Source organism: Triturus cristatus, chromosome 2_2, assembly GCF_964204655.1.
Source record: "Triturus cristatus chromosome 2_2, aTriCri1.1, whole genome shotgun sequence".
Lineage (NCBI taxonomy): Eukaryota > Metazoa > Chordata > Amphibia > Caudata > Salamandridae > Triturus > Triturus cristatus.
Window position 1 is genome coordinate 425,649,872 of NC_140582.1, and position 26,889 is coordinate 425,676,760.

Here is a 26,889-nt window from a genome sequence, read left to right on the forward strand (position 1 = left end):
CCTACTTCTGGCGCAGGGTTTTACAACGTGACGCATCTCCCTGATGCGTCATGTAAATACCCCGCAGCATGGCGCTGGTTTTGCGCCGCTGCTGCGTCACAAAAGAGGCGCATGGGGCTTGTAAATCTGCTCCAATGTATTCACAACGTCAGTGAATGGAAGGCGCACGGACCTTGTTTGGTCACATAATCTCCAATGTTGTGAAAGAAGGGAATAAGAAAGCGCAATTCAAGATGCGTGTGTGATTACTTGCACCACATACCTCATGCGTGAATGGTTTAAAATTTCTCAGAATATCAGTGACGTGAGCCTCTGATCTCACCCTTATATATATTATACGTGAGTGGGTAGTTAAATAGAGGCAGGGTACTGTGAGTTTGATCGCCGAGAAACCCTCATTTTTAAGCTGCATCAGGAAACGTGTAACGGCCATCAGGTACCCATCACAGACACATTTTAAGGTGAATTTCTCCTCACAGGACCAAAAAAGAAATATATTAAAAAGGATTGAGAAGAGGTGAGTTTATGTGGGGTGGGACCCGGTGGGACCCTCCCATATTACGAAAACATGTTCTACCAAGCCGCAAGGCTTTCATTTCTATTCTAAAATAAGGCAGTATCCGTTTGGCATACAATGTGTTATTTTTGCATACATCAAAGGTATCTTGCTTCCACGCAAAATAGAACCCACGCCTAAATGATCAACCTTGTCTCAGAGCAAAAGTAAGCTGAAGCAAATCTGGGTAGATGCAAAGACTGATTCCACCCAATTACAATAGAGGGGTATAGACCCTGTAAGCACAGTAAGCAGACTCTTTGGGTGCACCAGCGTTCTGAGATGTGATGTGAGCACCGGAGAGAAGACCAGTGAAAGACGTAGTAATGGTTTAAATGACTGCTCTACTTTTCATTGTGGTTGGATTTTTATCCCAGACCCTCCTTCATCGCAAAGAGAGGTGCAGTCTGTAAATACACAGCCCTGTAGAGGGTGTTTCTGGAACCCTCTTTGCCCCCCTCCTGAAGACTACCACCAGTGGAGCACTAACCATGAACCATTTACTAAATAATGCAGAGTAAGGGCCTTATTCATGGGGATTTGGCATTGAGCAGCGCAGCAAGTCACCTTGCTGCACTGCCCTACGTCAGAGCGAAAGGGCAGGAAAGCACTGTATCTATCCAATACAGTGCATTCCTGTCCTTTCCCCTGGGCTTGTGCCTTTACTGCAGCCTAGCACCAATGCAGGCACCCTTGCACCAAGGATTGTTTAAGTGCAGGAAAGGGCACCATTCTGCACAGAAAGAACCCATAGAGGTGTTTTCCTCTTTCTTTATAGAAAGAGGAAAAAACAAGGTGAAATAAAGTTATTTCTCCTTGTTACACCTCACCTCAGGAGGCGTAAGGTGTTGGCGCTAGGTTAACATGGTCTTGTAAATCTGGGGAAGCATCAAAATCCATGGGTGTTGCGTGGGAACACCCACTGCAATGCCCATGGAATACCTCCCTAGCATAGAGCAAGGCAACACAGAGATTTGCACTGCCGTGCCTTACTCCATATATATGGGGCCACTTGAAGCCACGCAAAGTGGCTTTGGGTGGCCTCATAGATATGATTTCAAGGTTTACTCCATTGGAGCATCACAAAAAGTAACTCTACGTTGGCACAAGGGGGTCATAAATATGCCCCTTAGGGCTTGCACCTCCAACCTGTTTGCCCATATGCCCACAGCTGTAATATGGCACAGGAATGGATAAAGTCATTCTCTCATTTGCAGCGGGCCACACCTCCACACAATCGGTAGAACAAAAGGGGCTGCCTATGTCGTGAGTCCTCTATAGTATCCACTGTAGTTTTACCTTATGTTAGCCTAACTACACACATAATAGGCTGCTTTTGCTTTGCACAGGTTATGCAGTAGCATGCTTGTTTTTGTGCCACATTGTAATTTTTGGAATATGCTGCCCATTGTATTATTCTGCTTTTCTGCTGGGATTTAGTCAGTACATCAAACAAGGCCAAACAACACTGTGCCCTGCTTTTCTCTGTGGTCAGACACTAGCACCTAGACATAATAGAGAGGTCCAGCTGCTGTCTTTCGAATAGAGCTAGTATTTTCATATAGCCGAGACTTGTCATTCTAAAAACAGAGCAAATCAAGGCTTGCATGGAAAAGGTCCTGAGAGGAACGAGCTACGAGCCTGAGATGTAGACCAACTGATTATGACTCTCAGGTATAGGGTTCGGCACTAATCTCAGAGATCTTTAGTAAAATACTCGATTTTCATAGAAAGGGTAGGCTTAGGCTGATTTGTCATTCACATGACAGGGCATTTCCTTGTGTACAGTTTATTAATTGTGACACATTATTGACTTGTATATGTCTCCAAATTACAGCACAGCTTTTGCATTATAGAGCACATTAGTTTCAATAAATATTGTAAGCTTTCATTGTGACTCTTTCCCTTACTGTGGACACGCGTGAGTGAGAGAACGAATGGTGATAACTTGTTACAGCAAATCCTGAGAGAGTTCAGAGTGTTGTTTTCTGATGTGCTAAGTTACCTGTCTCTCTCAAAGGTTAGGAGGGCAGGTAAAGCACTATGAGTTAGTCTGGATTTGGGCCCATAGGTACTGATGTGGTAAGGTGACTAAGTCCCTACATGCTGACGTCCCGTGATCCCAGGCATAGTTCTGTTTCTGAGCAGAATCCCTGCAACACCTAATCATCTGCTGCCATTCCTGCGATCCAGAACTACTTCTTGCTCAAAAACCTGTTGAATACCTGGGGCAGTTCCATCATCTGGCCACTGGTGTCATACATCAGCCTTTGCCTCTGCAAAGGTTTGTTCCTGTACACGCAGTAATACCTCATACCTTCTAAAATGAATCCTTATTATTGTTTTGAAAAAAAATGCCTCTTTTAATATGAGCAACTCGCTTGATAAGAATGCTAACCAGTAATAATAAAAGAAATCAAATGACTTTGAACAGTAATGTGCATTTGGTATCAGAGCACAGTGGCTTTATACCAGAAGGGAAACAGTAGAATTCAGTTTTTCAGGGGCATTTTGTTTTATTTTAGTGTAATAGGTATGTCAAATCTAATTTCAAATGAGTTATCAGTGAATAGGAACTAATACATTTTTGGCAGCTGGAAAAAAGTATTGACTAAGAAATCATTTTGTCCTGTGCATAAGGAAAGGGTTTTAACAAGCTTGGGAAACACTTAACACGGGTACATCATCAGTAGAAGCAATGCAAGATTCCCTAATCCGAAACGGATATAGCAAATACTGTAATAACAGGGTTACTCCCAGACACGGTCAACAGCTGCAGCACAGGAATCAACAATGCATGGTCTCTCATACACACATTATTTTTACACAGACACACACACACACACACGCACACACACACATATTCAAACAAGAAAACACATGCTCTCACAACAATTACTGCAAAGACAGAATGAGTATACGCACCCTTTAACAGGGGAAACAATATGACAAGAATCTTGAGGGAGCTAAGGGACAATTCTGATGCAATAGAGAATTTCTTTTACAAAATTAATTCACCAAAGTGACAACTATGGGGGAACTGGAGATATGAATTTTTATAGTTCTAAGTAGGACTAACACCAATAAGCATAAAGTGTCAAGATTAATCAATGGTCATGGTAGACCAGGACCTAGATGAATTCAGTGCTCACTCAGATGGAGCGTGGGTGGGATACGCCATCTAGGTTCATCCTGCTCAAAGATTTTACCTTCTGACTTTAGTCCAGTTAAGCCCCAATCCAAAACAGGAGTATGCTTCTAATGCACCACACAACCTCAGGGGAGGCACTTATAGACACACAGTGTGCCTACTTCACAAAGGTAAACTTCAGCTTTTGAGCAAGTTTACTTTTTTTGGTATTCACAGACTATGAGTTACCAGTAAGTTTGCGATTACAGAGACTCTTCCGTTGGAGCGGGGAACTCAGCACATAGAAAGATAGGCATGTCCTATCTTTTTATGTGTGAAGTTCTCTGCCCCGACTGTGGAGTCGCCACAGTCGTAACCTTACTATTAACTCGTAGTCTGTGGATACCCCAAAAAAATTTAACCTACACTTTTGAAATAGACCCAGGGTGTCAGGTAGATGTTAAGCAGCAGGGTCCAGTCCTGGTCCAGTGACATTGGTCAGAGTGCAGTGGCAGGAAAGGCCTCTTTTAGCTTGTTGTATCCCCGTGGCATGAACAAGAGGTCACTCTTATGACCCTTGGAATCCACTTCTTTCTCCTGGGCACAACAGGGAGAGCAGGTCCAGTCATTTAGGGCTCTTCTCAGGTCTTAGGTAGCAGGTCTATTCCACTTCTGTTCAGAAGTGGGTGCCTGGAAGTGCCACATTAGTGTGTTCGGAATGACTCTAGGGCACACCCTAACTAATGGGATAACATTTCCCGGGGCCGTCAGTGCACACTTTGGGCAGTTTCAAGATGCTTGAAGTCTTGGGCCACACTAAATTTGGTCTTGATGGGCTAGGGTGTGTGTGGGGAGTGTACTTAGATAATGCTAGTGTCCTCCCACTGAGATCCAGTTTGGGACAGCACTATATCCCTAATAAACCCAAAAACAGAAATCTGGTATTTTAAAGCTAGATTTTCCAGCAAACGGATAGTGCATACACAAGAATTTTTTGGCATACTGTTTATGCATTTTGAAGTGTGCCCCAAATGTTACTTGTAAATCCCTAGCAGACCTGTCAAACAGGATATGACATTCAAGCAGGATTCAATACTGTAATGTCAGAAAGGATGCTCACATGCCCACCCTGCATATTCTGTCAAGTTCAAAGAGGTCATCTCTTCCCATTCACATCAGCCTATTATTTGTTCCTGGAGACATTTCACTCCCATTCACACCTATTTAAATGCTAATTCCTGGCTGGCAGAAGTGGGATAGCAAAGGAGCCTATACAGGTTTTAGGTAGTGACAAGGTAACTTTTTAAATGTACCTTTACTTAACATTTTTTAAACATTTCACATTTTAATTGAATTGGATTTTAATAACTATTAAAATAGTTGCTTCATTATTTTTCTAGCTGCTTCCTAACCAAAATCAGCATCATTAAAAATGATAATGTAACCCAGCGTGTTTCTTGCTACTGTGGAAATAGCACTTGAGGATTTATTCACTGTGACAACATGTTTAGCAGTTAACTCATTCATGGCCTACTTCTATATATCATGCACCCTGCTGTATAGACAATAAGTCCTACATGAGGGTGTCTTAAAAATATGAAAAACAGTCTCCACATGGCATTCATGCAGTCATGTTTGCACTGACAGGTGTATGGCACAATGGGTGCTGCAGTCCACTAATGATATTTAACTTACAGGCACTGGATATACTTTGTACCATATCCTAGAGACTTATAGGTGAGTTAAATATGTCAATTAAGGTTATGACAATTTTACCATGTTGAAAGGGGCGGTCACAGGCACTTTATCACTGGTTAGTAGGAATTCGGTGCACAGAGTTATACAGCCAGTATAAATATAGGGTCCAGCAAAAGGAGAAAAATCCAGGCTGAATCTGCAGAGAGGGAACATTTCCTGCAACTGTGAATGATCTAGTAATCAGAAGAAGTGGGAGATTGTGTTGCAAACAACTGTACAACATCACCGGTAAGGCTACTTCTATAGTAGATGTCCAGATCTGAACTTCTCTTGAATATCAGGCGGACTATAGAAAATATGTATAGCTTGGCTCCTCAAATCATGTTCTTTCAGAACTAATTTGTTCACATCATGGGCAAGAAAGAAGTAATCAAACGCAAAAATTAGAGTCCATCACCAAACACCTTAAAGATCTACATTTTTTGACTAAACAGCAGCACGCAATGTTTGAGGTCTTTTGCACTCTTCATTCAGGAGACCTCAGGTTTTCTGATTTATTCCACAGTACTAGGTTACCAACATTATCCTTTGATCACTTTTTAGGTTCTTCTAATCAGCATACATTGTGCAAAACCTTGAAATAGGAGTAAGGGAGCTGCTGTCCCTCTCAGGTTATAATGTCCTATTTATCACTCTTCACGCGGAACCCACTCCTCAGAGCATTTAGACAGAAACTACACATTCTCTAGTTTGCTACTGATTCATAGCCGGAGAAAGCTGAAGGTATGTAAGCTTCCTTCAAAAATAACTAATATATCATAATTTTGTCAAAATCTCTAACCACAAAATTTTGACCCAATCTCTGTGCCTTAGCGAAATTACTGCTATTACTCTCAGAGGACACCTCTGGATTATGGTCTCCAATTCTTGAGGCCTCATCCGTGGAATGAGTGGGAAGCTTGAAGGTAGCACAATGGATAAGTGAGTAGATGGACTGATGAGTAAGTCGTTTGGGAGCAAATTAATAGATGGATGTGTGTTGATGTCTAGATTATTAAGCAGGTAGTGTCATGAGGAAATAGGTATCTGGTGGATGAGTAGGTAAGTATTGGATGGAGAATCAGCAATGGGGCCGGAGGTTGAATGAGCCGGTGAAAGGAGCTGAGTAGATAAATTCCTGGCAAGTCTTGCTGGTGTTAGCAGACCTAGCAGCTCTGTGACACAGATCCTAGATACAGAAGCTTTGTGTACCACAAATCCAAGATACACAAGTTGCAGAACCTGGCAAAAGTCATCTGGCCTCTTTTATTATCCTGTTTTGAGCCAAAAAACATGCTGGCAGTACCCAGGTGATGTAGCAGATATCAGCTGCAGATGCTCAGAGCGACGTCTTATTTATTCCACTGAGCCACCACTCATCAGGATCGCCAGCGCAATTCATCGCTCTTGAAAGAAAGGAACGACTGCGCTGGAAACAACTGCCTTACAACTTGGATTCAGATACTGGAGCCATCTTGTTTAAGATGTCAAAGCAGACGTTGCATACAGAGGATCAAACATCAGCTTTACATCTAGTTGAGCAAGGGAAGCACTCCTTCAGCAGTCAGCTAATGCTGTTTTTTAATCGCGGTCACTGAAATTGTACGATTGTGCTGCTGCGATATCTCTGCATAGTTATGAATTTACTGCACTTACCACATGATCCATCATCTGCTGCATACTTTGCATATTTCAACAACAAAAACAATTCTACTGCAAATGGATCTAAAGTTGGCTTAAAACTTGTTATACGAGGTGCTGTGCAGCGAGCGATACTTCACAATGCTTCACTGGTGGCTTTTATGTTGCTGATTGCTGTATTCAAGTGTTAAGCTTGTGCCAATCAGGTGAAATGTTTGTTACAGCAATGTTAACGTGTTAAAAAAAAAAAAGTGAAATATTACTCCAAATTAATGTTCTGGTTATGCTTCTTTATTTGCCCTTGTAATGCCATAGTTTATTCAAACCTTCCACCTAATTTGGTCATCCATTGCTGCACAATATCAGTCTCCCTTATGGTCGATATTCTGGTGTACACCATTTCTGTAATGTTCTACTATAAGCACTAACCCACCACTACACCAGAACTTAGCAAGCTATGGCAAAGCCAGTAGGACCAACCTGTGAATATTCTTGGCTATGTCAATGTTTGTTTTCCCCTTAGATAGCTGCTATGCGTGCGCACACAGACACAGCAACCTTATTGGAATGATTTTTTCTTAAAGCAAGAAGAAATGCAAAAAATCAAACACATTGAACTGCTTATAATATTGATACAGACAGGATTAACCCATAGTGGCAATATGCAAACTTATCAATTAAGAGGGTAAGTAACAGCACCACATCTAGTCTCAATAATGTTTTTGACTATTGTCTTCCAGTTCACAGTCAAGTAAGAAGGCCTTCCTCTATGATGTGGTGGAACCCCTATCGCCATAATCGTACTCAGTGCTTAATGTGACCCGGTGGCTGCAGGTTGGATCCACCAGTACTAATTTTTAAGGGACCTGCTCTTATTTTTCCACAACAGAATTAATCTAGGACAAAAGAGAGGAAATCGCAAAGGAGGAATAGAAGGAGGAAGAGAAAGACAGGAAATCAAGTGACAAAGAGAGAAAGCAGGGTTGAAAAAGAACCCGGAAAATGAGAACAAGATGGTTAAAGAGGCTTGAAGTGGAGTCAGTGCCTTGGTATTCGCCAACCCGAAACTTTATGTAAGCATTGACGGCAGGCTCCTGAGCAAATCTTTGGGCTCCAGCTCTTATTCTTTTGCAAATTAAACACTGACAGCAATTTGAATATATGGATATGGATATATTATCAATGCGTATCTACGGTACCTTTCAATTCTAATACTCATTAATATGCTTGGAAATGTGTTACTGCACCTCAACTGAGCCCTTGGCAAAGTACAGAAAGTCCTGGCACAGAAACTAGTTCCGACAAATGTTCTGCTATCATCAGGGAGTTTTCAGCACCTTGTCCTGCTCCGCAGATTTAAGCCCCGCGTGCTACCTAGTGAAGTGATTTGTAATGTGGCAATCTGACAAATTCTGCTTTGTGCAGACTCATCGAGGTATGGTAATACCTATGAGAATGAGATGCATCCAGGTGGAAGGAGCTAAGTGGGAGAAACACGTCTGCAGTCAATTCAATCACCTAGAAAGGTGTTCAGTCTGCAATGAAGAATGAAGAGCACTTGTGGTTTGCAACTATGCCCGGGAAGATGAAGCCCTTCTTCGCTGATGGGGACACAGCAGGCGTGTCTCCTCGATGGAGACCCTGGAACCTAACTGGACCCTACTTTTCACTCCTACAGCCACTCTCTGTACAAATATGGATTTATGTTGTGCTTTCTCTGTTTTGCTGCAGCCCTATTTCACGTTCTTCTTTTGTTTCATTAAGTCCCATATCCTCTTCAGCAGGCGAACATGTCGTGTCTCTCATTTCTTATGGGCTAAACTAGGGGTGGACACGTAGAGGTGGACGAGCTACTGAAAGCTCGAGACAGACTCCGGCCTGAAGCCTGGCTCTCACCAGCATGAGGCCCTGTTGGAACCTCGAGCCCATAAAGGACCGAGCTTCCATGGGGCTTCTGCCTGCCTGCCGCCCTCCCTTCTCTAGGATGTGGCATTACTATCAGAGCTGCCAACTGTGGTAATGGGAAACCAGGTTTGAGTCTGTTTCGACTCAACATCGTGTGATTCTGGGCACATCACTAGTTTCCCCGTGCCTATAAACAATTCATGTGACATTCTGTAAGAAGAAAATGAACTATGAGATAAAAACAAAGCCTTAATATTAGGAAAGACAATTAGAGACCCATTTCCTGGCTGATTTGTACAAAGTGAAACAGAAAACCCGGATAAATCGCTGCTTTCTTGTTTAAAATGTGTGATCTTTTTACTTCATTAGCGTGTATGAAATCACTTTCAAATATGTGAGTTCAGATAACCAGTTGTACAAAACTATCACTTTTAATAAGTAATTGTCAGTGCAGTGCTATAGCATCCAAATAATAAAGAAATACACTTTTTAAAAATTCTATAGAGACTTTACTAATTTTGAAGTGATGTTTGTTGCATGATCTGCAAAGCAAATATTTTCAGGGCTCGGCTCCTGCACGGGCTCTAAGATTGAAGCTAGACCCTCGGCTCGGCTGTCCCGGTTAATGTGTTGGCTCGGCCACCTCTACTGACAAGCCAGAGAATTCATCGGAAGAGCCAAGGCAGAGCTGAGCTAGGTGAGTGGCTTGGCTCTAAGAGTCAAAGCAGGAGCCGAGTCGAGCCAAAAACAATTCCGGAAATCACAGAAACAACATAAATTGTGCTGCAGAGCACATTGCTCTTCTTTCTCTACCCCTCTTTTTCAGTTCCTTTACGCCTTTCTTCCCCTTCCCACTCACATCACTGCATCATTTTTTTCCTTTTAAATTCTCCACTTCCTACTTTTTTGACTTATTGGTGAGACCTTCATATGCATCATGCACAGACCACACTAAAAATTCTGGGAGCCTATAGCAGAGCCATACGTGCTTTCACCCCCTGCCACCTCTCTTCTTATTTCTCATGTACCTCACCTATGTCACAGTCACAGAAAGGTTGCCTCGGACCGCCTCTCAGCTTCTCAAATAACCCATCAGTGTCATTTGTGTCAGATGCAAGCTCCACATGCACGGTGCATGAAATGCAATAGAGCAGTAAAGCTATAACTATCCGTGATGATGACAATCACACGTAGCTGTTTTATGTCCCGAGAATCCAAGCAGTACAGGTGCTTTTCAGAAGCAGCAGTAAATGACTTGAGAAGGCCACACACCACCCAAGAAAGACATGCATCGTCCTATCAAGACATGAATGTGTGATGAGGCAAGACCTAGGGTAAATTCAACACTAGGCAGCATTGGTATTCGGCACGTTGACATTTAATAAAAATATCGTTTGTCATGGCTTCTGAGCAGACCTTTGGCCACCAGCACTCATTCATTCACAAATTAAGCACGAATGGAAGGTACATCAGAAAAGCTGCACATCATGTGACCCATTGTGTGCTTTGTGTTCCACGAAATTGTAACACGCTGTCAAGAGTTGTACAGAAATCTGTGACAAAGTACGGGTAGGAGATGTGCTAGCATTAATAACACAACCGTGTATAGAAATAATGTGGTGCTAAAGGGCACCCAGGTGATGATTATTTACAGCAGAACAATTAATGTGATGCTACCCTTTGCGAGTTTATGTCACATTTAATGAAGAGGCTTCCTCCTTGACAGTTTATTTTCCTTGCAGGATAAAAGAACCACAAACATTTGCTAGTATCAGAATGAAAAATAAATACATACCAAGGCTGTGGAGTGCGAAGTCATTGTCTAGGAGGGCGCAAGTTAGCTCTAGATCATGGGTACTTGCAAAAATTTTCCCTGGAGCGCAAAAAAATTGTCAGTGATGTGACGAGGGCGATACTGATCCCGACAGGGTGGTGGTCAGGGGGTTGGGGAAGGGGTGAAGTTAAGGTGGCTGTAGGGGAAGCAAAGCTTGTACATCTAGTGGCTGAATTGAATTGCAGAATATGGTACCAGAAATCCTGAGATCAATCTTGGCTTCCCCACTTGAACAAATTGGGTCATCCCATGCAATTGTTTTATTTCCTTTTCCCTCCTTATTCTTCATTATCACATATAAGAGGACCTCGTAATACATGACTTCAGGATGTATGCTGTACATAAATATTTATTGTGTTTGATTTAATAAACTATTAGGTTGTTCATGTATAAAAGCAACCAAGGCCACCCAAAGAGTGCACATAACAACTGACTTGCCACTTAGTTCACCATGGGCATTGTTATGAGGGTGAGGTGGGAATCATACATTTTTCTAAATTCATGTTTGAAACCTATCACTTTAAAATAACACTTCCCAATGCACTGATATAATCTGATCTCCCAATTTACTAATGTAAAACGGTGCGCAAGTTAATAAAATACACTTTTTGAATTTTGAAGAATGTATCATATTTGTTCACCTTTGCTGCAAGATGTCTTTATAAATGAGGGTGTTGCTAGGCAGAGCAGAAAACTCTAGTTACTTCCTTTTGTTTAACTGCAATTAACAATGAAATAAGCACTTTCACGTTTATATAACATATTTTACTGTTAGTGCTGAGTCGATTGAACAGCAGCCCAGTCCTTTTTTTTACCAGCAAGCTGAACATAAAGGTGTGGAGGGCTGCATGTGGCCCCCAGGCAGAACTTTGAGCATCACTGCTCTAGATCTTTATGTGATGCTTGTCATCCTGACTTTCCGATTATTTCTTTAATGTGGTGGTCTTCTCCTATTAAAAGCAACTGTATCATAACTGATCGACCATCACTTAGGCCATTTTTTTCCTCTGCTGTTGGGCTGACTTTGGAAATGTAGGGTTCCAAAGATATCTAGCCCAGATCCCTCGCATCCTTTGCCACTTTTATAACATCACTCCGCTTTTCAAAACAAGTCTTCTTCCGAAAATTGGTCATGATAATGTGCTGGGCGCAGGCTCCAGGTTTTATAACTTTTGTTTTTTAAGGGTCTTTGCTTCCCTACACAAGTTAGGGCTCTCCTGCCCCAGAGAAATGGGGCCAGATGTATCAAAGGGTTTTACCCATTCTGTGTCTATAGGAAAATGTGTTCATACATATGGCACATGATGTCTTTTTACATTGATTTTCCCTCAGAGGGTTGCGCCGATTTACCCTGCTACTTCTTTTTATTAGGATTGAACCCAGTATTAACTTTGCCTGCTGAGTGTTGATTCTAAATAGAACACCATCTGAAAAAATTAAGTGACAATACAAAGTTTTCAAAGCTCCAAAGACCTAAAGAATGTGTTGGCACAAATTATGTAAGCTTCTGCTAAGTCACACTCAGGTAGAACAGTGGCTTTTTCAAACATACCAGTGGCTCAGTTGTTGGTAGCAGGATGGACAGAATACATCTCTTCAGAAGTATTAAATAACAATATGAATTAAAAAAAGTTAGAACATAACAATATTTGATAAGACACTGTGAAAAAATTCAAAGTGCAAGATATATTACCTATACCCACTGCAAAATTAAAAACGGACACCAACCTTAAATTGATGCTATGGGAATAACATAATGAAAGCTATAATAGGGTAAATAGCAACAGCAAAAATGTGTACAATGACTTAAAAGGTTAGGTACCACTTTTCAGTTTGTAATAGCTCTACCAGTAACATCCTATCAAAGGAGCCCGGCTCTCTCAGCACCTTGGTTACCAGGAGGAGTTGACTTTATCTGACAGATTTATTTCTAGAGGAGTTTGGTTTCAGATTAATATGGGGAGGAGAATGGTGTAACTCCACTTTTTAGTAGCCAGATATTTGCTCTACTCTCATGTTGTTTTAGGGCAAACTGTGGTAAGAACTCTCACATGGTATCCTACTTGTAAAGTGCTTCAGTTGGTAACTGTCAGGCAGTTTTCTGCTCAGTGAAATGAGGCTTTGCCAAACCTTTGTGTTTGTTCTCTCTACCAGGGCACCTAGTGATTAGAACAGAATAAGATGCCACTGCATGTGGATGGCTTTAGAAGTCCATATGGGTAACAATTCCTCAACTAATAATGTTTAACCAGAAATGGGTGTGCCTGGTCTACACATATTTTTTGATGTACAGGTAACATCCCTGGGTCAATATCATACAAGATACATGTAACCTAAAAAAGATTAAGGAAGTACATTTATTTTTCATCACCTACTGAAAAAGTTAAAAGATTAAGACCTTGTTAAAATATAGCATTTTTGGCTACAGAGAAATACAAAAGCTAGAAGACAGTAATTTGGCAAAGATTTTATAAAACTTTTGCAAAACATTGTCGTGGCCATTAGATAAGGGTTTAATGTACCAAATGTAAATCAGAATCTTTTTTCCATCTTAGCATGTCGTATTTAACTTTGAGGATGCTAATTGATATTTACTTTTCAACACATTGAGCAAATCTTATAGTACTTGAAGGGTAGATCAAATGATTAAGAACTATGTGTTTATTTGGGGGGTTTTCTAAACTAATTTTAAGTATTAGTTTTCACTGAGATTTCAATGGACAATTTACTTTGCTAGGGTCGGTTATAAATAACTCCTCTTTTGCTACTATATTTTATCATATTTTTCTTTTGAAGTATCGCATAGGTAATATTCAAACATAGCATCATAGAATAAACACAATTAACTTACTTCACAAACATTTTTGATCACCTAATTTTAATTCAGATGAGCAAAAAAATCTGAAATGCAAGGGAAAAGATCCTAATTTAGAGAATCCGTATATGAGGTTATAACCTAGAACTGCAGAAAATCTAGTTGGTGGAGGGGCAGCAAATTGTCAGGGCAATGCAAAATTCTTAGCAAACTCACAGCCAACAGCAGCCTGCCCGTACGGGCAGAGGAGCCAGCCCCCACCTTTTTCCAGGCAAGAAGAGTGTCTGTCAGGCTGAACAAACACCCTTCTGGTTCAGGCCAGGCAGTCAGGAGCTAGACATGCGCTAAATGCGCAGGCTCCTGGCTGCCTGAGCTGAACTTTTCCAGCCTGAGGATTTCACAGCCCTTTGGGCTTGACCTCCTCAGCCTGGCAAAAGTACCTCAAGGTCCTTCCCCTCATAAGGAAGTGGAGCGATTGCCTCAGACATGGGCACTTCTGTTTTATTCCATGAAGTGCCCAGGGAAGAGTGTCAATCAGTGACACCTCGCCACAGAGTGGGGTGGGGTCAGCAGTCTTAATGACCCCATCGCACTCTGTGACAAGATTTGGACTGCTGCCTTCCCTCAGAGGAAGCGATACCAAAAGGGGATGATGGACGGAGCGTTTGAGCAAATCAAACAGTCACCCCCAGTCAACTGATCTGGGTTTAATCCATCATCATTCTTTAGCTCACTCCACCACCCCAGTTCAGACATGGTCATATGCAAATCAGTCTGACCCTGTGCCTCATAGGAACAGTCCAGCCTGAACTGCCAAGCCATGTCTTCCCTGGACCGGAAACAAGCATCCTGGGACCGGTTTCGGGTTCATAACCCTCATCAGCCAGGCTATCTCGAATCCAGTGGCAAAGTGAGCAAGGGACCCACATCTGGGCATACCCTGCCAACTTAGGGCGAACAAAGCGATACCAAAAGGGATGATGGACGGAGCGTTTGAGCAAATCAAACACTCACCCCCAGTCAACTGATCTGGGTTTAATCTATCATCATTCTTTAGCTCACTCCAACACCCCAGTTAGTACACGGCCATATGCAAATCAGTCTGACCCTGTGCCTCCTGGGAACTGTCCAGCACGAACTGACAGTTCGGGCTGGACTGTTCCCAGGAGGCACAGGGGCAGACTGATTTGCATATGGCCCTGTCTGAACTGGGGTGGTGGAGTGAGCTAAAGAATGATGATGGATTAAACCCAGATCAGTTGACTGGGGGTGAGTGTTAGATTTGCTCAAACGCTCCGTCCATCATCCCCTTTGGTATCGCTTCCCTCAGAGGAAGGCAGTTGTCCCAACCATCCTGGGCTCTCCGATGCTTGGGACTGCAGCCTTCCCTCATTGGCTGACCTAAGATCATCCAATGAGTGAAGGCAGCAGTCCCAATCCTCCTGGGACCTCCGAGGCTTCTCTGAAGGTGAGCAGCTGTTAAGGTAAGTTTTATGTGTTTTTTTGGGGGGGATGCGTGCATATGTATGAATGTATGTGTATTTGCTAGCGAGTGTTGTTTATAGGTGGGTGAAAATGAATGGGTATTAGTACGGTGTATGTATGCGTAAAATTACTGGCCACCGCTGCACACAGTCTAATAGCTATGTGGGTATTCAAGAACATTCTGTATGGTATTTTGCTACCTAAAAACACATGTAATGTTACTCAAGAAAAAGGCAGGAGAATGTGTGTGTCTAGCAAAGGGTAGATAAGAACATTCTCAAGTGTCATGGGTTGTGAGGGAGCAGGTTTCTGTTTAGCTAGAATATTGCTCCTCTGCAGTGAAATACATGTTCATGTACACAGATCATCTAGTGACTGATAATCCGGGCCATTTTTAGAAGTTGTTTTAAATATATATAGTGGACCAATCAGAAAATTATTGAAATGTATTTGTTTGTTTTGCATACAATTTGCTATAATATAGCATACAGCATGGGCAAAAGTTGATAGTAGTACAGTTACAGCACCAGGATATGAAAACAGTTGCAAAATGGTTTGAAAGGAAATAGATTTAGTTAACTTTTTTGACTTCCTTCCCATTTCACTTTAATATTCACACTTATTCTTACCTTTTTTGGTTGCCCCATTAACAGCTTTCAAGTGCTATTTCTTTATCACTGTGTTTATTTGACAGTATTTTATAGATTATAAGCAAAAGCAGCATACAAGGTATTTAGTGTTGTCATCTAATTACTATTACATGCAATCATTATAAATGGATTGTAGTTTCTTTATGTTAAAATGAAAGGTAAATTGTCACTTTTGTGTAGGTTTACTTTTGTTTTTGAATTTACAAAACAGCACTTTATTTATTAGTAAGCTTACCAAGAGCGGAGACTCCGCAGTCAGTCGGAGAACTCCGCACATCAAAACATAGGCATGTAGTATCTTTTTATGTGTGGAGTTTTCCGCCCCAACTACAGAGTCTCCGCACTGATAAACCTTCTATTAAAATGCTGTTTTGTGAATTCCAAAACAAACATAAACTTACACAAAAGTGTATGTTTACCTTTGTGAATCAGGCCCTTAATGTTTTAATCACATGCATTGTGGTCAGGTGTTATGTCATAGCACAGATAAATGTGGTGTATACTTCTATAGAGTTTAATATAGTCTGTTTTGTGCACCTCTAATCTTGCACATACTATTGCTTTTGTTGCAGGAACATGGCATTCCAACAGCCTTAGGGTACGCAGTGGCTCCGCACCATTCCGGTGTCTATCCTGTGCACATACAGCTGTACGAGGCCTGGAAAAAGATCTGGGGCATCAAAGTCACAAGCACTGAAGAATACCCACACCTGAAGCCTGCCCGCTACCGACGCGGTTTCATCCACAATGGGATCATGGTATTTTACATTTGACTTTTCAGCATATCCTAAGAGTGTACTGTGGCCTAACTGCTGAACATACATAGAAGACTGTTTACCCAGATATGCTTAAAAAATAGGGTGTTGAGTGTTTGTATACTTGTGGCAGCCTCGACTAGTAGTTTTTAATGACCATTGTTTCTGCCACATTCCAGCAAAGAGCAAGTATGTTTCCTGGCTCTGGGTTGCTAGGAAGAGTGTCTTGACCTAATTCAATTTGAAAGAAAGAGGTGAAAACCAAACATTTTCCACCGTGACATATGCTGGTCTGTTCGAAATTATATGGTTTCAAAGCTCACCAATATCTAATACAAAAATACGTTTTCAAATCTAGTCATTTAAAAAAAGAAAATCAAATGTATTAAAAAACAATCATTCGAGCATAACAAGTCTACTAGTGGTTACAAAGTCTGCAGTTTGCAGAATTGCAAACAGTACAATTTGCAAATTGGCCAGTTGCAATGTACCAAGGATCCATTGTGAGTCTAAACTTACTTTCAAACTTACAAAATACCCTTTCTAACTTATTGTGATTTTTCAGGCGTAAGATGCATAACAGTAGAGGTGTTCCTCCCATCCTCGAAACAAAATGTTTCAGTGGTTTGTGACTGCAGTTGCAGTCTGATCTGATACCAACCCCTAAATGAGATATATCCCATTTGCTCCCCTAGGATGGCTTCCGCCTCGTGAATGCATTCATTTGGCAATGGGGAGAACAGGCACTGGTCCAGAAGACAACTGCATGCTCCCACATAATTCATTTACTGAATTAAAAGGTTTTATTTTTGAAAGCAGACCTTTTTCTTTTATGGGACAGGGCTGCTACTTAAAAAACGTTGGTTTCCAGTGAAGCTGAAGCAAAGACACATGTCTGCTATCCCTTGAAGGACTCCATTTCTGTATCCATTCACAGGGAGTCACAAAAGGACTCCTGCCTCATAAATGTTAATGAGCGAGAGTTTGCTTGACTTCCTGCGAATAAGCATTGCACCCGAATAGTGTAAAACATTGTAGCTGTTTTTTACCACTGTATCAGTACAGCTGGACTTTCTTTGCCTTTTAGGTCTAGTTGTAGCCAGCTTCAGCTGCCTGGAAGGCCCCATATCGTGAATGGTTCACTGAAAGTACAGAGGCAGAGTGGGTTTTCTATCAGCACCATTTAACTAATGGCTTATCTGTTTTCCCTAACGTGTCATTGCTTGACTGGGTTGTGCATCACTGCATTGCATTAAGTGGATGGTTACAATGTCCAATTTGTGTTTTTAGGCTCTGATAATAAAGCAATACATCCATTTGTTGGCCTGCAGATGCAACATGACATATAGATTGTAAGTGCAAGCCAATGTGTATTCTTTGATGTATTCAATTTTCTGATACAATGACTTGTTTATTACTGATTTATAGAGTCATTGTATATGTGTGCATGGTGTTTGGATGCCATAGTCTGTGAAAAGGTTGATGGATCAGATTCACACTCAGCAGGTATGACTTACTCTTTTAGAACTTTTGACTCCTTCCTGAATACCAAGATTGCAAGTACTGGTACTAGCAAAAGTCACTGCAAAATCCCTGTGAACCTGACCCATGATGTTATTTATTAATCCACTTTCTATGATCATGTGTTTTGTTTTGTAGTCATGCATACATGTTTACACCTTATACTTGCAGCAGAAACTTCATTTCCAGACTTCTGTTAATAACACCCATTGTTAAGGGTACCGCTTTAATCTGTTAACACAGTCTGCTCAGCAAAAAGGAGCCACCTCAAGATGCAATATTCAACATCTTGCTTCATTAATTTTTTTCTTTCTATGACACACATGTAAACTATTACCAAACACAGAACATATGATGTTACAACGCAAACAATTACAACACATGCCTTTAAAATGCGGTTTATACATTGCAGCATCCATTAAAATGCATGATTTTACAACACATGCCATCACAACGCATTTTTAGAAACTACACTTACAACGCATTCCATTACAACGCATACCATTACATTGCAAACCATTACAACGCATAATACTTTTAGGGCAACAGTAGTGTGTAAATGTTGGATAGTGTAGGGGTACAAATTACTGTTCACACTCCAGTGAGTACAACAGTAGGGTAAGTGTTGGATAGTGTAGGGGTAAACATACTATCCCCATGTACCCCCAAACCCATACCACCCTAAAACTAAAAAATCCCCATTACTTACCTTATAATGCGCTGTAATGGCATGCGTTGTAATGGTATTTGTTGTAATGACATGCGTTGTAGTGTCATGCGTTGTAATGGCATGCGTTGTAATGGCATGCGATGTAAAGGCAGCTGCATTGTAATGACTGCGTTGTAAAGGTAGTGCGTTGTACTGACTGCATTGTAATGGTTGTTTCCCCCGAACACATACCTTAACAAAAGGCCACAATATTGGCTTTACCAGTGCTTGTTTTTATAGTGCTTCATACCACAAATCTTTCGCTTCTGTTCACTGTGACCAACATGTGGTACTATTACCCAAGTTAATGGTGCTTATTTAGATGTCAAAAGAGCGAAGGAAGAAACTGACTAGCTAGGAGTCGAACTTGTGACCTGAAGATTATTGCTATGTCAGTGGGGAGCATTTAACTCTCTGAGTCACCCTTCTGACTGCCTCAGAGGTCCAAACATGCCCACAGAATATGGTGTTGTTGTGTTATCAGCTGTTTATCAATGCGGATCCTCCAACGAACAGAATTAGTTTGAAAATGTATTCCAATTATTTGCCCAAAAGCAGTTCAGTGAATGGGGGTGTACTGATACTACAGGAGTCAGAGGACAGACATTAGGAGGTTCTCTGCAAACATCACACCGACAAAACATTCTGCTCAATACAAAAGCCAACTCACATCTGGATAGGAACCTGTGTAGCATGAGGTGAAAGGCCTATAACATAGCCATGGATGGCCCATAAGGGCTTAGCTAGTCCTTCTTGCTCTTTGGGCCCCATGAACTGCAGTGCCTGCCGAATTGCTGGGATGTCGAGTGTTTGATCTGCCACCCTTAGAATGGTCTTCCCCCATACTTTTTACCCTGCTTGCCTCCAAGTTTGCGGGATTCCGTTTGTTGTCCTTAGGACTCTGAGCACCTTACCACTGCCAACCAGTGCTAAAGTGCATGTGCTTTCTCTCCCCTAAACATAGTTTGATTGACTTATCTGCAGTTGGCATATTTAATTTACCTGTAATTCCCTAGTAGAGTGCACTACATGTGCCCAGGGCCTGTAAATGATATACTACTAGTGGGCCTGCAGCACTGATTGTGCCACCCACACAAGTAGCACTTTAAAAACGTCTCAGTGCTGCCACTGCAGAGCCTGTCTTAGCAGTTTACACTGCCATGTCAACATGGCATTTAAAGCCCCTTGCCAAGCCTTAAACTCCCCTTTTATTACATATAGGTCTCAACTAAGGTAGGTCCTAGGTAGCCCATAGGGCAGAGTCCAGTGTAATCAAAATGTAGGAAATGGTCTTTTAAGTTCTGCATGTCCTGGTAGTGAAAAACACCCACATTTGTTTTTCACTACTGTGAGACCGATTCCTCTCATTGGTTAGCAATGGGAATTCTTTATTACGCTTTATGAGCTATAATTCTTGATTGAGAGGGAGTAGGTCTCTTGTGGTTCATGTCACTGGAATGGTAATGATAAATCCTCTTTACTGGTAAAGTCGAATTTATCATTACCCTTCTAAAAATGCCACTTAGCCCTGTGTGCCTGCAGACTGCCTCCAGTGCTCATCTGGGGTGGGTGACAGCTGTACTTTGTGCATTCCTTCTAGAAAGCCACACATAAAGAGAGCTTAGGTGTGATTAGGTAGCCAGCTACATCCTGATGGGTCATCCTGGGCAAGATGGGAGGGAGGAGCTGACATTACACCTGAATAGGCTGTGTATTGTCCTCACACAAACGGCTGCATATCCCCCTGGAGTGAGTCTGGAGTCAGAGCTGGAAAGGAGGACCGCTGTGCCCATCAAAGCACTTACTTAAAGTCACCTCCACTACAAATGCATAACCCAGCAAAAATACCTTTTCCCTCTGTGCTGATTGTGATGATATCAGAAGACCCTAACTTTTTCTCATGCTAAACTAACTTGCGATCGAACGGATATAAAACATTGATGGGAGCGCGCCACTTAAGTATACTTGTGGGCACTGAACAGGCCCCGAAAATTGCAGGAAAAGTGGAATACATATTTCAAATTAAGAACATGATTAATTGATGATCGGAATATGTGGATATAAGTCTAAACATTTGAACCTTAAGGAAAGAAAAGGAAGTAAGTTCCAGTGCACCTTATTCCCTGGAGGTCTCTATGGACAAAGATACTTTACCCCATGAAGTTTAATACTAAATTACATGCCTAAAGATTATCATTTGGACAGTGAAACAGACTGTTTTTAAATTAAGCTTGTCCTGAAGAAGGTGGTTAAATCGAGTCAAGCCCACTCAAATGCCGCATCGACAATTTGCTTTTATGATTTATGCATTTACTTTTCTTCAAAATAATATATTATTTTGAATGTGGGATTGTTTGATATCTGATATATGTATCAATTGTAATTCATGTTAAGAGACTTATTTTAAATTGTGTGTTCAAAGAGGTAACTGTCTGAATATGAAACAATAATACATCATGATTCAGCCACACGAGATAGGAACTGTTTAGGAAAAAATTATTGTTTATCATATAGGACTTTATCCCAATGATTCAGAGTTTGTATATATATATATATGCCTTTATGTTTTAACATTGTATGTTATCGCTGCATAGCAAGAACATTTTTTTAAGAAAGTAGGAGATACTCTCTACAAAAAAAAGTATTTGTTAGCATGATTTGAAAGTGATGCTACAAGGACTGCCACTCTGCTGGACTGCTCCTCTGGAAGAACTGCTTTTCTGCTGCGCTGCCCTGCTGCCTGCTACTCTCTGCCCTGACTGAGGAAGAGCTGGACTCATCTCACTTAGACCCAGGGTAACACCAAGGACATATTGGCATGTCCCCTGCTCTAAGTCTCAAAGACATCAAAGACTTCTCATCAATCTGCAACAGGACTTGGAATTTGCTTGCTGCAAGCCTTGCCCTGCCAAGTGGTGCCAATCCAGTCCTCGGTCTTTGGAAGTTGGTATAACACGCTGCTACTGTCAGAATCCATGCATTGACGACATTTCACTGATCGGATCTGGCAAATGTCCCTTGACTCTGATGCATCGCCGCTACCTCATGGACAGCGGAAATTGCATTGTCAACTGTACGGTGCATCGTCTCCAGGTTTCAATGCATCTCCGATTTTGCGCAGCTCGGCTCTGTTGCATCGTCTTCAACCCTTTGTTTCGATGACAACTCATTTCCTTTTGCTTCCCTCATCTCTGCTCCATTAATGACGAATTTAAGGTACTTTTCAGTGGGTCAAGGCTGGTCCTTCTATCTTACCCATGCTCCATCGCGGTCAGTCTGAGCTTTTGGACTTACCCCCATCTAGTGCAACCAGATAGCCCCGGTTTGTGCTGTAAGTTTTTAAGCAGTACAAATTAATTTATTATTTAAAAATTGATCTGGTTATACTTATGTTTTTTTGTCTTTTTGTTTTGTTCTGTTCATAAAAATATAAGCTATTTTTCTACACTGATGTGGAGCCTTTTTGTGGTGTTTTCACTGTGTTACTGTTTGAAGTGTTGCACAAATAGTGAACACGTTGCCTCTTAAGTTAAGCCTGCCTGCTCGGTGGCCAGCTACCAGAGGGTGAGAACAGGTTAATTTATGGTGTGTATCTGACATACCCTGACTAGGACTATGATTCCTGCTTGGACATGGTGCATACATCTGCCAAACAGACCCAATTTCTAACATTGAGCAGTTTAATTGAAGTACTCAGCTCTTTTGAAACATTAGTCAATTCGTACTGAATCATGCACGTTACAGTGCAACAGTTGCCTTGCAATGCCTGACAAAAATTTCCAAAGCAGCAAACATCTGCTTTCCCACAAGCATGAATGAGGGAGATTTGAACAAGAGGCACCATAATGTTAGAAAGTTTAATGTAAGTGCCAATAAACTGACAGTTAATTATATACTAGCTGTTGCTTTGTTTTTATTCAAAAAATATATTTCTTAACTTGATGATATATTGAACTATCATCAATTAATCTCTTTTCCAACTCCGCCATCAAGGGCATGTTTATCCATTGCAACCCCACTACATCTCTTTTTCACTGATAGCAGTTAAACGGAGTTTGTAGGTTAAAGGGAGTTTTAGGGTGGTATCAACACTACACAACCAATCTACCTAATCACAATCAAACTTGGACTCAGTGATACAGACTCTAGGACAAGGACCCTAGGATACCGGTACTGGCATTCTCACGCTGACATTTGGATGGGACAATAGCACTGAGACTGAGATGTTGAGGCACAGGCAACAACAGTGACAAAAGGATGCAGTCACTGATATGATTATAGTTGGATACTGAGGAAAGGGCACTTAGGAAGCTAGGACATAAGCACAAGAGCACTACCATGCTTACTCTGAGATACTCACAGAAAGACACAGGCACCAAGACACTCAAAACACATGAACACTGACAGGCTTATCATAGGAGACTGATATTTGACGACTTACACAGGGACATAGATAGGGGGACATTGATTTCCCTAAAAGAGACCTTAACAGGGTCATCAACACTAGAAAAATAGGGGCACAGGGCCACCAACCCGGAGCATGGACAGCTATGCTGACACTGGCATGGAGACATTTAGACACTAACCTTGGCAAGTTGACCCTGGCCACATATACAGAGACATTGTCACGAAACACTAGCACAGGAACATTGACACAGAGCATTGATAATAGAATACTCACAATTGGACACTAACACAGGGTCAATTACAAGAGCACACAACACATGAACAGTGACATTGAATATGTGTTACTGACACTAGGGCACTTAGTGGGTCACAGAGATGACGCCAATGTCTCAAGGACATGTATCTTAGGACACTGACAAATTAACCTGACAAAGAGAACCTTCAATTGCGATTCAGACATTGAGAATGTGAAACTGACATTTAAATACCGGGGACACAGACACAGGGACCCAACCAACCAGGATATGTCATTGGATGATTGCGATAAAGATGTCAGGGTGCTGATGCCTGGCATCTGTTAGTGGTGCATGGGGACAAATGTACACAAGGACAATAACACAGTCCAAAAATGATGCATACTGACAACAGCATGTGGAAACTGTGAAACTTGACTTGGGGCATGGGGGCGAAGCCTTGACAAAAGAGCCAAGAATTCTGGGGGACCGTGGACTAGGGGTTTAGACATCTACACAAGTCAGACTATGGTCCCAGCTAAACAATACAATCATACAGCATCCCTTAGTGCCAAGTGTCAGTATCAAGGTCAGATTTTACAATCTACAAATTTCACCCAATGTTTTTCTTGTGAATATTGAAAACTCAAATGATTGTGCAAACCACGCACAAATATCGTTTGATCTTATCTTTCTAAGAATTGTTAAAGCATCGAGAAATTCAACTAATGACAGAGATCTGATCAAAGAACTGATGCAACATTAGTCTGGGACAAGTATCTACCTTTCACCATGTCAAGGCCATATAAGAACAAATACAGACATATAGTTGAAATAATGTAGAATGAAATAATGTCCTTTTACATTATACGTTCATAAGAAAACGTCTGGGACTCCACCTTGATGCTCATAATTTATGTTAGACATACCTAAACTTATGTCAGAAATTCCAATTTCTGATAAGATGTAGTGTATAAGGTCTGCCACTTGGCCACTTGTCAGGAGAGGTCCTTCACTTAGATTATCGCACAGGATTTTGACCGAGACAGTCTCACCTACTGCCAGCACACTTCGCACTTTGCAGATGTTACATTTCACCTGAAAGCTGAGTCCTAGAGCAAGACCGTAACCTCTGCATGTGTTTGCCCTTCACAGGGAACAGTGTCTTTACACCTCCGCTAATAAAAACAGCCTTTTCTGTCAACAAAGAAACTCTAGACTGCATGTTGCTCTGCCTTCCATGCTCTCTTAGTTTAGCGCATAGAAGTAGATGTTAGGGTGTTATGTTCTAGATTACATTTTAAGCATGTTAGAAATGTTCATTTTATTCTCGTTGTTTATAACGTGCCTTCTTGCTGTTTTTATGATATACTGTGTAGCTGTTTTAGACATACTGAGAAACAGGTTATTCCTGTGAAATTGCAGACTTTCTACTTAAAAGTGTTCATTCTTCTTTGTGCAGTGTGTGTGTGTGTGTGTGTGTGTGATGTTGTGAATAACGAAATAGGTCTGTTACTGTTACAACAGTGTCCCTGCTCCCTTTATAGGGATTGTTAGTAACTCAAAAGCATTAACTCTCTTTCAATAGCACATACAGTAGTATTCTGTGTGGCTGCAATGACCTGTCTTTCACATTCTTTGATGATGCATTGAATCAAGTTCATCCATGTCACCCTTGGGTGGGAAAGTACACATAGTAGAACTACAAAAAAGTAATGGTTCATGCAACAGTGCAACATGAAAATATTTGTGTAACAGCAGCCATTACAGCACTCAGGACTTGGTCCCCTGTCCTGTTAAGGTTTCTCAAAATGAGTATAAAGGGGCATGGTAGGGATACCCTTGACCCCCATGCCTTGTGGGGGGGTCCTCCGGCACCGCCAAGGGCTAACAGTGATGATTTTGCCATGTTTCCCATGGGATCGCAGAAAAAAAGTAAACTTGTGCCATTTTGTAAATAAATATGACCTCTGGGTGGGCCAGGGCCTAGGGTTGACGGGGGTGAGAATGAGGGGAGTAAAGCCCCCCTACCTGAGCCAAAAACTTCCTCAGGAAGCCCATTCCCTAAGGTAACTATATTTTTAGAGGTGAGAGGGGCATGCCCCCTCCCTGAGTTGAATATGGCTTCTGGGACCCCATTCCCTGGATCAAATTTTTTTTTAAAGTCTAGGGGGCAATCAGCCCCCTTTCTTGTGCCATTTTTGGACCTCAGGGACCCCATCCCCCACCAGCTGGGAGCAGATATCTTTATTCTGGCCTGCACTTTGACTGGCAGGGAACAAGATTACCCCCCAGCGTGAGCAGAAAGAAAAGCTTTTCTTGCCTAGAAATGCTAGCTCACCACCAGCACCAAAAGCCAAAATGGCACCCTATATTTTTTTGCATCTCACAATGACACCCTGTATATTTTTCCAGCACACATAGGTCATGTGTGGTGGGTGGTTGGCTGCCCGCAAGTGCTAGATGCCGGGCTTGGCCATAGGCCTGGCCCTGCGGGCAACCCCATACTGCACATATCCGTAGGTCTTATATATATATATATAAATATATTACCCAGTGGAGGTCGCTGCTGGGTAGTTACAGTTAGGTCAGCATTTCCATAAGAAACTTGTTTTTTGTTTTGCTAATAACTTTGGCGCCATGTGACGAATCTCCATTAAACTTTCCAAAAACGTGTTTTATTTTGATTAGTTTGTGCAAGGAAAGCTTTGAGGTGATCTGTCAAGTGGGGGCTGAGAAAATAGGGGGTTCCCAAAATGCAAAAACCTCATGATTTTCCATAGACTTCTTTAAGAAAACTGCTGAAAGGAATTACACCAAATTTGGCAGAAAGGTAGATCTTGGGACACAGATTGTGCTTTTTGTGATTTGGTTTAAATCCGTTCAGTAGTTTTAGAGAATTGAAGGTACAAAAATATTTGCATATCTGGATAGTTGGGTCTGCAAGAGTCTTGTGAGGCTCTTGCTGGAGCGCCATTTGGAAAATAGAGTGTTCTGATTGGCCCAGGGAGCTTTTATTCCCTTGGGCAATCTCACTCCCACTGGAGTCAGACTCCCACAACAGCGAGCTCCCTGATTGGCTGCCACCAACATGTGAAAAATGTTGCTAGCAGCTACTGCAGGATTTGGGGACTTTGTCCCCTGTCCTGATCTTATACAAATAAATAATAGGCCTCATGGTGAGGACCCCTGATGGCGGTATTTGCCACAAAACGTGGGACTCCTGCTGGATCGCAGCACCAAAAAAGGAAAAATGGTGGCTAGGGGCCACATTGTTTAATTAAGAGGAAGGGGCATTTGACCCCTCTCCATGAACTGATTTTGGCCATATGAGATGTCATCAATGATAATATTGTCATAGAACATGTCACGAGGGACAAATACTCTACACATTTCGGCAGTTAAGCTGCCTAGCTCACAAGTGATTTGAACAGGGACAACAGATAATATATGTGATTCCATCTAAGTCAAACAGAAAACATTGGACTGAGCAAAACATTGGTCATAGTTT

At 41.7% G+C, this 26,889-nt stretch overlaps 1 protein-coding gene across 1 annotated transcript in view; it reads left to right on the top strand.

Moving 5' to 3' along the window:
* LOC146862311 (N-heparan sulfate sulfotransferase 4) overlaps positions 1-26,889 on the top strand; it is a 1,181,511-nt gene that overhangs the window by 473,297 nt on the left and 681,325 nt on the right. Inside the window, exon 5 of the mRNA XM_085643256.1 lies at positions 16,326-16,511. Coding sequence (XP_085499382.1) covers positions 16,326-16,511 — 186 coding nt within the window. The remainder of the gene's footprint in view (positions 1-16,325; positions 16,512-26,889) is intronic.